Here is a 13,838-nt window from a genome sequence, read left to right on the forward strand (position 1 = left end):
TATATATATATATATAATAGACATATGGAGGTTAAACGGGGTGTGCGACGTCATAAATTCTAGTAATTGGAGAGGCGCAAAATGAGCCAGCCGATCCAAGTGTTAGGAGTATTTTGTCTCAAATCCTAGAAGATACATTATTCGGTAAGGTAGCTTGTAATGAGACCCAAGTAGAGGGAGATAGATGGAATTAGCTGTCAAAACGGGTCTCTGCCACACCGGGGAGGATGGAACCAGAATGAATAAATGTCTATGCACTATGAGGGATTGGTCGTGGAGCGATGTGCCACCGGCAATAAATATGAGAACGATGTGTCAATCCCAAGCAGAGACGTAGGGAAACCTTGGGGTCAAGCAAATTTGTGGGACAAGGGTTTGACAGCGATCAAAATACCTTGGTTAAAATGGTGGTGAAAGACGGAACCCAGAGGAATTGAAGTTCGGAAAAATAACAGACGGTTCGAATGTGTTTCCTCATGAGACAGTACCCCGAAAACAAGTCGCTACAAGTAATTCATCCTCACTTAAATGAATCCCTACAGCTAACTATCGAATGGGACAAAACCTGAGGTTGAAATTAACAACTTGGTTCCACATGTTTCATCACGATCCCTATTTTTCGCAAACTCCGCCATTGCTCAGTCTCTAACTGACGACTGATATCCCTCTGTCTTAGTTGCTCGTTTGTCTGTGTGCCACTTGTGCTCATCGATCCCGGTATGAAACTCCCTGGCTGTTCCACAAACGTAAACCTAGGTGCAATCGTGGGCGATCCAGGGTGGGCTTACTCGACTAAAAGTTGCTAGAGCTATACTCACGAATGCTGTCCTCGGATGGGCTTATTAGTGCTTGAGACTTCACCAGCGTCTGTTGGTTTCAGGTAAGCAGCAGTTTTTAGTTTTCTACCAATCTTGTGCGTGGTCCATCCGTAGTGGTCTCTTGTCCGAGGCTGAAATTGATGTGAAGATCCAAGGTACTAAGATACCCCATGACAAAATGCCAAATGGACACTGGAATGTGGTTAAAGCATTTTGTTCAAATTCTTCACACATATTGGCCGAAACTGGGGATATCGAATATCTCTTCGCCAGACCTTGTCCAGCGTACGTAACTGAGTCAAAATGAAGGTGGCTACTTTCAGTCATCACATCTGACGACGGTTACGTCCGCCTAACAGGATGGCAGGAACAGAACCAAGAGCAACCGCCTCGCCACCTCCAGAACGTGTCTTAGGAAGATTCGTATAAACTTGGATGGAAATGGAGGACAATGGTGAGCGATTGCATCTGCTGCGTGCTAATCGCAGACTGCTTTTATGCAGTACTATCTTCCAGAATAGCCGATGTCTGGTCACATGGTGTCCTTCAACGGCATGCGGGCCACAAACCCAAATCAATCACATAGCCATCGAAATCCGATGGCGCGGATAAACAACTGACTATCCGTCGTTTTGGAACACATTTGTGGATTCCGACCTCGTGATCGTCCGGGGTCGCTTCCATATACGTTTTCCAGGGCCGCGTAAGGTGTGGACAAATAGCTTGGCAACTGAGGAACTGGCAGATCCGGATGTTAGACGAACTTATCAGAGTCGCTCCCAAAGGTTCCAACATCAGATGCGAACTTATACTGGGACCAGACTGCCACCTCGATGTGACTGGACACCACCAGGCGCACTCAAGCATTGGATATCAGGCCACTCATCTGAAGTCCACAGCTGACACAGAACCCTGGACGGTGAATGTGGAACCATCTACGGCCTTGGAGGTTTACGACCGCATATGTTCTCTCAGGCCTTTTGGCCCGAATGACCTTCAGCCTGAATTGTTCCAAGATGGGGGTGAAGTCCTCAGTCAGCCCGTCTGATCTGTTTGCTTGCATTTGGGAAAAGGAGTCTGCCCCAGACAGGGAAGGTTCAGTTTGACCCTGATCGTAACGAGATTGCTGGAGTCACTGGTGTTTGATCGCCTCATAGTGGCTCGTGAAACATTAACTCAAAAGAAGAGGGACTCCGGCCTGACAGAAGTTGCGTTGACCAAATCTTCACCTTCCATCAGGTGCTAGAACAAGGCTATACGTATAAGCGACCAACAATTCTAGTATTCCAGGGCGCATTCATCTTGGCTAAACGGTCCGTTCTTGACACGCTTGCCCACCAAGGAATGCCTCGGAAATTCATGAACCTAACGAGCTCTCTTTATTCTGGGACTTCCAGACGTGTGAGTATACGGTGGGCTCTCCAAAAGGTTCCGTACACAAACCGGTGTCCGTCAGGGATGCTCACTTTCACTATTTCTGTTTAACTCGGTGATCGATGGAATTATGAGACGAACTCTGGAAGGCCTCCAAAGCCCCAATGTTTAAATAGCCTGTGACGAAAACCCTGACTATCTGGAATATGCATGCGATATCACTCCCGTCTTCAAAGAGGTGCATGTGTTTTTGGATGAACTGGTCAAGTTATCCCGTCCTTTCGTATGCACTGTACACCCACAAAGTGTAAGGTCATGTTCCTGGAAATGCAGTTACTAAGCGCACCATTTACAATCCAGAAAGCGGCACTCAAAGTTGTGGAGCGTTTTACGTATCTCGGAAGTCGTAATAGTTCTCATCGTAGTGTGACAGGTCAATACACGGATCTCCAAGGCCCGGGTGGCGTTTGCTGGTTTGAGACGACTATGGCGTCAAAGTGGTGCATCTCTGAATCTCAAGGTTTGTTGTATGACGGTGAAAATTTTCCTTCTCGAGCAGCGGAACTGAGACGTCCTCAGCTGTTCGAGAATTTTTGTGTCAAGAGCGTAGGTAGTGTCGTTTGGTGTCTGAAAGTCCGTAACGAGGCAATTAGAAAGCGCAATTTCGTCCTGTAAGTGAAGTCAATCTACGCTGAAAAGTCGAGAAGCACTGTATAGATGTTTCATCCTTATTGGGATTCATCAGCAGTGCACATCTCACGAAAGCTGATGATTCCCAATAAGGATGAAACAGCTGTACAGTGCTTCTCGGTTTTTCAGCATAGATTGGCTTCATTTACAGGACGAAATCTCCACAAAAATTGCCAAATACGCTCACATTACAAACAAGCCATAAGTAGCTCAGTGGAAAAATAAACTTTAACCGATGAGTGAAACTTCCATCTGAGGAGTCGTTGCTCGAGGGGCCAGTCAACACGTGTGACCGCGTGACGTGGATCCCGTGATTGAAGGAGGAGCGGCGCTATATCCTGTTTAAGTTAACCACACTGCTGATCAGCTGCTCGTGGCATAACCGTTATGTATTCAAACTACTAACCAAAAGGTCGCGGGTTCGAGACTTTCCGGAGTTTCGGGAGATTCGCAGGATGAAATAGCTGTACACTGCTTCTCGGCTTTTTAGCGTAGAATGGTTTCATTTACAGGAAGAAATCTCCACAGAAATTCCCAAATCTCCTCACACTATCAACAATCAAAAAGCGAGTTTTCGGCTGCGCAATGGTACTTCCACTGAAGGATGTGTCCAGCATCAGAATCTGCGCTGTTTGGGAAATGTGTTGCCTATGTCGAACCATCGTTTGCGAAGAGAGTGCTGTTTTCCGTGCCCAACTCACCGTGGCGGAAGCATGCAGGTGGCCAGCCCCTGATATGGTAGAGTATGCAGGAGATGATCAAACGATTGGGTGTTATCGGTGCTACTCGCCTTCCAGGGTGGGGACCGCGTCATCCCCAGCGCGCCTGGTTGGAGACGTTTCAAGATATGGCTGCTGTCAGTGACGTCTTTGTTGTCAGTTTCTATCCCGATTGCTCGAATGAGGGCTGCAGATGTAGGCACATCGGAATGAGTGAGTGTACTAAGCTAGCACAAAGTCCCTTCCTCATCCACCTTTATTCCTTTCTTCACAAGTCTTTCAAATAAATCATGGTTGTACGGTAGTGAAGCATTGGTGTTGAACATTGATGTCATGCGGTTGACCACGGTGATGATGATGGATGATACAACAGCTAACGAAGGGACTTCGGTTCGCTCCAGAGGAAGAAACCCACCCACTTCCTTAGCAAAATCCTATGAATTTTGAACATGTGCGTAGCTTGCCGGGAAGTGGTTTTAGAATACCTGCCAGAAATCTGGCTGGTTCATGATGGTGAACCCATGTCATCCATTATTGGTCTTGGGAGGATACCTGCCTTGTTAATCTTAGACAGCTCATAAGGTCGCAGTTAGACTGCCCTTTTAGTGAAAAGAACGCTTGCAGTGAACTCGCATAGGCATTGGCTATATTTCCACGAGCCTCTCTTGGATGGATTTCTGTAGTTGGTAACACGAGACGGCGCCGCAGTTAAAAATTGCCGTGGACTTTATACCGCGGGCGAAAGAGACGTTGATTTGACAAGGAATAGAGAAACACGAGCTGAAAGTGTCATTTGGTGCTGGATACTAAATGTGACTGCTTGTCAGGAAACCTGTACATGAGGTAATAGACCGGGAAGAAACTTGTCTACAATATTCTGCAAGTGGATGAATTTCGATACGGTGTTACGTCAAATGAGGAGTGGACACTGAGGATTACCACCAAACTAACTTACCTAATGATAACTGATCCTGATCAAGATCATCGCAAAGCAGTGGAATAAATGCAGGTGCTGGGTAAACGTGTCTTAAAGATCCTTGGGGAACCGAAACGAGGTCAGTTGGTGGGGCCAAGGTCGCTACAATCTTCTTGACAGTGTCCTTGAATGACACAGTATTCACAGACGTGCCACAAACGGGCCTTTTTGATTTTTCGGTTGATTCCAAGGTCCTGTTGGTAGGTTTACGCCAAATGGATGCCTTCGTATGCCAAGCATGACGTTTATCACACTGTCAAAGGCGAAGAGTCGAGAAAACGAGTGGACAGATAATCCCGATATGAATAAAAATAAGAGGCTGACTGTCTAGTGATTAAGTAGTGAGCAGTGAACACAAACCCAAGAGATTGTCGGCAGCAACCAGTTTTTACAAGAAATTCGAGTTAAAAATAAAAATATACCGAAAATGGTGGAGACCTCTACCTGGTTAGACCATAAAAATAAGCATGCTCACGAAAACGAAGAACTGACTAAAACAGATGAGGCTGCTACTGAAATTTTTTCAGCCGTTACAAATAGAAATATCCGTAAGGCAGCCCCTTGTTTAGCACACTGATCACACTGGAGAAAGATAATGCAAACAAGCTAGCCAGGGCACTTCCAAATGATTACCATCATCATCCACAGCATAACATCAGTTATCAATACTGATGCTTCGCTGTTATACAACCATAATTTACTTGGAAGCTTTATTGTGAAGCAAAAGATGAGTGGATGGGGAAGGGAGGTGGTGCTAGCCTACCACAATCATGCCGAGATACCTACATCTCCAGTGGTTAGAGCGCGAATTTACTGGCCAGAAGGTCCGTCGTTCGAACCTGACCTGTGCCTCTCGACTTCCCTTGTCTAGGCTTGTACGACCTGGCTGTATCCCAGCCCTCGTGCTTCCTTCAGGTAGCACAGCAGGCTAGGCACACTCCAGACAGTCACTCAGACAAACTGGATAGAAGTTTACGAGATACCACTGACATCAGTTGGAGGTCGCATCTTGCAGTGTCGCCCTCCATGTACAATAAGCCTCACGTGGACGCCATTCTGGAAGACGAGTCACACTGACAGTATCCACGATTCTTGTGGTTAATTCTGGCAAAACACAGGATACCACTGACATCAATTGGAGGTCGCATCTTGCAGTGTCGCCCCCATGTACAATAAGCGTCAGGCGAGTAACACTGACAGTACCCACGATTCTTGTGGTTAATTCTGGCAAAATAACTTGCTGTGCGTTAGACCCGAACAACCGAAATTACCTGTGAACAGGAAAGGTGTCCTCAGTGACTATAGCCAATGGCTATGCACGATTCTTTTAATTCTGGCAAAATAACTTGCTGTGCGTTAGACCCGAACAACCGAAATTACCTGTGAACAGGAAAGGTGTCCTCAGTGACTATAGCCAATGGCTATGCAGCAAGTGGACAAGGCGCGCTGAAAAGTAGTGTCACCGTCCGCTAACTGCATCAACGACGTCCCTTGCTCATCTAATTCGGTCTATATTATTAACTTTGTTCAGCTATTCGGATTTGTTCAATTCGATGGTCGGACAATTTACCATTACATTCTTGTTGATCAGGTCAAACACAGATCATAAACTATCCTATCCATCAAACCAAATTATCAAAGGGATTGCTTTCCTTCCTAAATATATCTCAGATCCTCCACTCGAAGTGGCCAAGCCTCGCAACGGTACAACAAACCACGTGATGAGCAGGGTACATGAAACCTACGCTGGTGGAGAATCGGTAACACGCTCGCGTTGCAAGTCAAATGTGCTGAGTTCAAATCAGGAAACGGCCGTAGATATACATTACTGAGGAACACTAATAAGGGCGAAGTTTGAGTCCAATGTTTTCTGTAACTGGGCGGACTAACCAGAGTAATTGTGCCGGGACTGGTGAAAGACTGTTTAGAGAAGAGTGATGTGAATACAAACTCGGTTACCTCCTTTGACAGCTGCATGATGTGTGTAGCAGGTCGAACGGGACGGAACGACGTTGAATGAAAAATTTTCAATGGATCATGATGGACAGGATCGATCGCGGAACAAAAGAGCTTTCGTCCGGTGGGTTTTACTAAAACAATGACTCAGACAGCATATTCGTTCTACGCGAAAGGTGTCAATTATTCTGCTTGCACCGGAGCATTCCTTGTGGACAAGTTTTTAGCCTGCTGTAAGCACACCGTATCAACTCACTTCTGATGAGCTTCCTCATCCGCTACAAGTTCATCTTTTTACGTTAACCTAGCGACCAGAAAAAAATGGCGGCCAATCCCCTGCGGTCTTTTTTTTCGTTAAGATAACTGAGAGCACGAAACTCCTTATGTAAAGGAGTAATATTGTACTGGAACCATATCAACGTTCGTTAGGCAAACGGAGACGCACCCAGTTGGGGCATTAGGTACTCTTGTAGAAACCCTAGATACGCTGCACCTAGACATGGAGAACTGAGACGGTTGATATTTACTTACCAGCAATGTCACCTTCGAAAAATATGGACCAGTTACCATAGGCAAAATAATCCGGCCCGTAGAAATAACCTCGAACAGTGAAAAATCCTAAATGCATCGATCCCGTTTGGAATCGCCCCACCCAAATAAGTAGTGTTGGTTTTGTTCCTTCGGCTCGCCAATAAATAGCAAGTTGCAAACGTCGATGAACAAAACGCCCTACAACACATTCCGTATTGGCAAAGTTGAGCTTCCGCTAGCGCGTTGGGTACTCTGGGCATCTCATATGATACCAAATTGTGCGGGTTTTCCGGTGATAGTCACGCATCTGTATGAGGCATTTTCTGTTCCAGAATAAGTAGGTGATGCGGGCCTTTTATCATCAAAAGGACACTTATGGTTGTCGTTGGAATTCTATCAGTATGTTCAGAACCAGGATAGTGTACTGTTATCACAACATCCGCTGCAAATATCTATTGGAATGAGTTCCAGGAGCCTGTACTTCTCCTTCAAAATCAACCAGACTTTGCATGTCGCATCCAGCGTCAAGATGGTAAATATAAACGAAATTTTAGTACCGCAAACCCTATAAAGCATAAAGGCTTAAAATGAAAATAAATAAATAGGGCAGAGAGGAGGACCCAAGGCTAGACTGCAACAAACGACCGAGGCGTCTACACTCAGTCAGAAAACCTGGATAAAAACTGTCAGCATGAATGTCGCCACACCCGTGAGTGTTTCCAGGCAGGAAAGATCAGGTGGCCTGGAAAGCGAACAGCACCAAAGGTTTCGAACTTTTAGTAACATCCTTCACTCCCTTTTGACATGTCTTTTCTATTCACTTCTAGGTTTCTTCCACTCCGAATTAAGCACAGAAAAAGCTCTAGTCCCGGTAGGCGGTGACTCGCTATGCGTACCATGACCCGGCCAACTCAACTTACAGTGCCATATGCATTATTTGAGGGAAGTATAATAATGACAATAATAATAGTTCGGATTCAACACACCTTCTGTGTCTAGCTTCCACGCCACCCGACAGAAGCACGAGGGCCGAGATACCGTCAGGTTGCTCAAGCCTAGACAGCAGCAGTCTAGACGCTGAGGCTGGGTTAAAACCACGGACTGTCCAGTCCGTGTCTTTAACCACTGAGCTATCTCGAATTACTGTCTGCTTCACCAAGACCCATTCTCCGTATCATCTCAACACGAATTCTTTGGTTCCAACAGATTCCAGCTATAGTTCTGAGGAATCACTGTTCAAAGACCTAAATATGTCTCAGATCCTCCGCCCGTTCCATGTTGACAAGGTTCTCCCTCAGAGATCTCAAAACCGAGGTTGTGTAGTCCTCCCAGTATTTGCCTCATTACCTAATCAGTGACGGAATAGAAAGCGTAGACACCCTTTTTTGACAACTGCTCGCAGCGAGACAACTCTCCATACACTCTCACGCGCCCACGAGTATGTGAATGTAAAAAGCACATGCACAGCAGGTGGGATGCAATGCTGGTGGTAAATACTACATAAATGAGCCGTTCAACTGCCTAATGGACAAGTAAACCAAATATTTTGGAGTCACACTGATACTTAGCTGAACAAAGATAGACTTGACAAGCTGCACCTTTATACATCCGTGTCATCCAGTACATCATCTACCTCGGTCTCTAGATAAGCCGATCACACTGCACGGACCAAAACAATGGAGGGCAAACATGATGAACCAGAAGAGTAAGGCGACCAGAAAAGCACGCTGGGAGGTGGTTCTGTCGTATTATACACAGAAAGTTTGTTAGATGGCTTAACGGTAAATAAAGCAAACATATGGGGGGAATTGTTGAGTAAAATGAGGATTGGATCATAACGAAAACGAAGCTGAAAAACGAGGCAGATGGTCAACTTTGTTCTCAGTCATGTTCTGTCATACCAAACAGTACAAGCATCCACTGTCATGCGTCCGTTTTGCAAGAGGAAATAAGCAAAAGGGGACGTTTGTAGGCACTTTCGCTATTCATGTCTTTCTGGCGGACCATCAGACGAAATTCTCATGCGTCAAACCAGTACTGGCCGCGCTTAATCCTCAAAAAATGAACCACACAGCGTGGGTTGTTGTAAATATGCACACCTTACTGGCAGTTTGTGAAACCATAAACAGTGTACCAAGTATAAATTGTTTATTCATCAACGTTGGGGACAGCGAACGCGGTACGTTCGCTCATTACAAACAGCCCAATCAAAGCACCAATTGCTATCAATCTTATGAATCTCAACGCTACAAACTGGAAACCGTAACCACACAACGAACTGAGGAGCATCTGATTATCGAATCCTGTGTGGCGCTTAAAGGAAACCGTACACTGACGAATGCAGTTTTGTACGACCGAACGTCAGTGGGATGCACAACAGTGAGCAAGTTATGTAGTTCAAGTAACAACTTACCAATCGACCTCGGCGACAGCGGCCTCGGAGAAAATCTGGACAAAGTGGGGTGTTAGCCGGATATGTGACGTGTAAATAGGGACAATGACTGCGCGTGCATCCCTTGCTTTCATGAAACTCGCAAACGGGAATTCGACACGGGTCAAGAACATGGGCCAGTGGACAGGCGGTGCTCCCGAGAGCACATCGTTGACTGAGAAAGCTGAAAAACGGTAAAAGACAGCAGTGGTGTTGGTAGCAGGTTCAGTAGTACATCTTAGTATAGACATATGGCATCCGGTAAGTCATTCGGTAAAACTGAAAACCGTTCATTAGCTACCACAAACAGAAGGACTAGCGATCCATTCGAGGAGGGTACTCTTGATTTTCGTGTGCAAGAACAAACAAGATGACGAAAATCGAGATGGATAGATGTGGTCAGAGATGTTGATCTTTACAAGTTCCAGAAAATTCGGAATCGAAACAGACGCTGTGAGCGACCACATTGCAAAGTATGATTATGCAAAGTCCAGCTTTACACCCCATAAAGTTAGCTACCTCCGGTCCCTCCAGTATAAACGCCACTCAAACACACGAGTCTTTTCTCGCCTTTCTCCAGCTTTGCGGGGCGAGATGGCTCAAGTGGTTAGAGCGCGAACTTAATGCCCGGAGGGTCCGTCGTTCGAACCCAACATCTGCCTCTCAACTTCCCCTCTCTATGCTTGGGCAACCTGACAGTATCACAACCTTCGTGCCTCCTTCAGCTGACATGGCAGCTAGGGATCGGAAGGGCGTTACAGCTGGGCGCTCTATTACCTCTCCAATTTTTCAGGAAATAGCTAAGGATTCTGAATGAAAGGTTCTAAATGAAAATCGACCAAGTGTGCTACAAATGCTACTCTTCTGAAAAATAGAGCAGGTGGATCGTCGTTACCACATGTCAATAAGCTTAGTTAACTCCACGAATATCCTGTATATGAACACTAAGCAGTCTCTCGTGCGTCTCAATTCTCAGGAGGTCATTACACCACACACAATCACTGAAGCCGTTAATGGCGAAGAGTTTCATCAGCATCCTCATCACAGACATAAAATTAGTGCTGGTAATGACGTACCACCGTACAAACAGCTGGTGCGGTTGCAGTGTGCGCACAAGTAGCCTGCGAAATACGCTCTCAAACGCAGATGCCATTAAAATGGAATCAGTTGTTGCTCATTCGTTAAGGCGGTGTGGAAGTCCAACAAGTGTGGAAGCCCGACAAGTTGCGGGATTCAAACTCGATGAGTTTCATGAGATGCACACTGCTGATGATTCAGAATAACGACGAAACAGCTTCTCGGCTTTTCAGCATTGATTGGGTTTACCTACAGGAAAAAACCTCCACTGAAAATTAAACAGTCTCCTCACACTACCATCAATCTACACGTAGCTAGGAGGAAGAGTAATTTCAAAGAAATGAGTGGAACTTCTATCTGAGATGTCATCACACAGACGTCAACAGTGACCACGCGACGTGGACTGCGGGGCTGAAGAAGGAGTGATGTTATATCCTGCCTAGTTGCAGATTAATCACACTGCTCATAATCCGCAGTGGCCGAACGGTCGTGTTCAAACTACAAACCTGAAAGTCGCAGGTTCGAGACCCCATGGAGATCCGTGAGCTGCGTACTGATGAGGACTGCCAATAAGGACGAAACAAACAGTGTTTTTCGACTCTTCAGAAGTAACTGGCTTCACTTACAGAACGAAATCTCAAATGGATATCGGAAATGTTCGTTTGTCGATAGCGAAACATCCCAAGCGTCCATTTTAGCTTACAGGTTACTAGAGATGCTCCATTGTGACGCGATGAAATACTGGCAAGGTCATCTCAGCTGAATGATGAGCTGATTGCGACAAAACAGTCACACCCAGCGAACACCTCATCCAACAATTGTCCAAAACAAACTATCACCATCGTTCTCGATGTTTCCCGTTAAAAGTCTTGATATTATCAAGATCAATTCAGTGCCCAAATCGACCAGCGATAAGTTTTTTCGTAATATATTAGCAGTCGATGCGAACAGCGGGGCTGGATACGTTGTGGTTGAGCGAAAAACTATATGCAGTTGGCGGATAGGAGAAAAACTCCCACATACCGGTGCGGCATCACTCGCCAAAACCCATTTACAAGTAGTCAGGGGATGTCGAATCTGGTGTGCTAAAATGCGGGAAATTCGAGAAACTTAACAAATGCAAAAAGTGGTGGATCATAACTCTGCTTCCCGGCATATTATATCTGTCCACTGCGCAAAAACGCGGACCAAGTCGAGCACCGTATTTGCGGGTACACAGGTGGCTCTTCTAGTAAGACCGCTACCAGAATATACACTTCTATTTGGCCCCTATGAACATTACGGTGTCAGGTTAGCTTACATAAGACCCATTTGGGTTGGTCTCATAAGGTGCTTTTTCCGATTGGAGACAACTGGATCATACCGCAAGTGGTTGTGTTATAATCACAATATGGTGGTGATTGGAAGCAGGAGTGACTTACCGGGGGCAAATTCGTAGGTAGTTCTTGTCATGCACAAAACGGCAGCTGGTACCGGCATCACATCGTCCGGTCTTAGCGAAACTTCTACAGATAGGTCGGCGTCGATAACGCAAACAGGTCACAGCTTTTTTAACTATACGCCTGCAAGAGTGTTAGCGAAAATTGACCTCACCTGTAGTGATGTGACGAAGGCAAGTATTGCTTATTTACAGCAGGTTTCAGCCTCCGTATGGCGTACCGAGAAACCAACTTATAGCCAACAAGATCTCTGCCACGTTCCCAACGTGTATGGAGAGTTCTTTCTAAGGATGGCCTTTTTATCTGCCGTAGTACGGGAAGCCGACTATACTTGAAACGTGTACTAATGCTGCGGCATACTTCATGTTTGCTGACCAGCTCAATTTTAGAAGCCTGAGACTTCTTGCTGCTAGTCCATCTACGGATATACTTGTACGCGGTGTGCTGCCGCGTCGGGATACTGAGTTTCAAAGTGGCGGATTTTCCACTTTTTTCTATCAACTTTTTGCTAACATACTTGAATCTGGATCGTTTTGGGGCTGCTCTTTCACAGCGCGGGGAAGTGGACGTGAAGGGCGGGAACAGAGGCCCTAGAGTCTTGCTAGAGGCTATGGACTTGAGGCATTGGTTGCTTGGTCCCCGATCGACATCAACTTCACTATTAGCATTCTTAACGTATTTATATTTATGTTGCCTCTGGCAAGGTTGTGCCACTTTATTGGGGACCCATTTGTAGGGATGGCCTGCATAACTATACATAACCACGCATCAAAAAGCTACTGACAATTGTAGTAGAAAGTGAGCTACTGACAGAGTGACTTGCATACAAAAACGGGCTGAAAATAAAAAGGAGTATCAGCAGGTTGCAAACAGATTAAAACAGATTAAATGCTTGTGAACATTAATAGGTAACCACTCAGTTACATCACACTAAATACTGACGGCACCCCAATGGACACCATAAAAGACATAAATTAGTGAATGTGTGTTAGGGTAGCATACGATCGGTCACCACACTTGGTTGATCTTACATTGTTGTTCTTGAATGTATCTTACTGGATAAGTAATAAAACAAGGCTCTTGATGCTTGCTAAGTATATCCACCTAACCAAATCACCAAAACAGAGTGGCCTTCGTTGAAATGGGGCAGGGAAGTGACTAGAACTGCAACTGGGATATTTAGCCACAACAATGGAAGTATGGCGAGAAGAGATATCAGACTTCTAGTCTGCAAAGGATTAGGCTTCTGTCCGTCCGCAAACCCACTCTTGAGTGACACAAATTATCTCGGGCTTTGCGGGAAAGGCAAAAAGATTGGTGAACTACGTCACGCAGCCACAGAACCGCACCTTCAGAAACAAGTCTTAAAGTCCTTACATCAACGCAGTACAGTTCAGCTTGTCGTGCTCCATTCAGAGGAGACATGAAGACAACAATCAAAGGAGAATCAAGGAAACTTCCATAAACCTACATCGCCCGTCTGTTGACACCTCTAGAGCTGTTGCATGAAGTTTCTAACATCTGGGAGGGAAGGGGACACCAGATGACTACAAAAACTCACTGAAAACGAAGCCCAACTGTTGCAGAACAATTGCTAGTTAATTTTTAAAGGCCGTAGGGAGGAAGAGGGAGAGAGGATATCTGTTACCATTCGCTTGTTCGGCCGTGCCTACACCTCTGAATGATTACCCGATCACTGAAGAAAACAAATTATAGTGATCAGCCACCACACACTGTAACGTGTACAGCCAAACGTAGACAGCGCCAAAAGGGTCTCATCCTTGAAGACTTACTGACCCAAAAGTACGAAAGCTTTTCGCAATTTTC

At 45.6% G+C, this 13,838-nt stretch overlaps 1 protein-coding gene across 1 annotated transcript in view; it reads right to left on the reverse strand.

Moving 5' to 3' along the window:
* T265_03980 (hypothetical protein) overlaps positions 1-13,436 on the reverse strand; it is a gene marked incomplete at both ends in the record, with an annotated part of 14,231 nt that extends 795 nt beyond the window's left edge. Inside the window, 5 exons of the mRNA XM_009168587.1 lie at positions 4,557-4,830; positions 9,478-9,679; positions 11,994-12,134; positions 12,166-12,754; positions 13,361-13,436. Coding sequence (XP_009166851.1) covers positions 4,557-4,830; positions 9,478-9,679; positions 11,994-12,134; positions 12,166-12,754; positions 13,361-13,436 — 1,282 coding nt within the window. The remainder of the gene's footprint in view (positions 1-4,556; positions 4,831-9,477; positions 9,680-11,993; positions 12,135-12,165; positions 12,755-13,360) is intronic.
* Positions 13,437-13,838: the final 402 nt, after the last annotated feature.

Source organism: Opisthorchis viverrini, assembly GCF_000715545.1.
Source record: "Opisthorchis viverrini unplaced genomic scaffold opera_v5_61, whole genome shotgun sequence".
In the NCBI taxonomy this organism is placed as follows: domain Eukaryota; kingdom Metazoa; phylum Platyhelminthes; class Trematoda; order Opisthorchiida; family Opisthorchiidae; genus Opisthorchis; species Opisthorchis viverrini.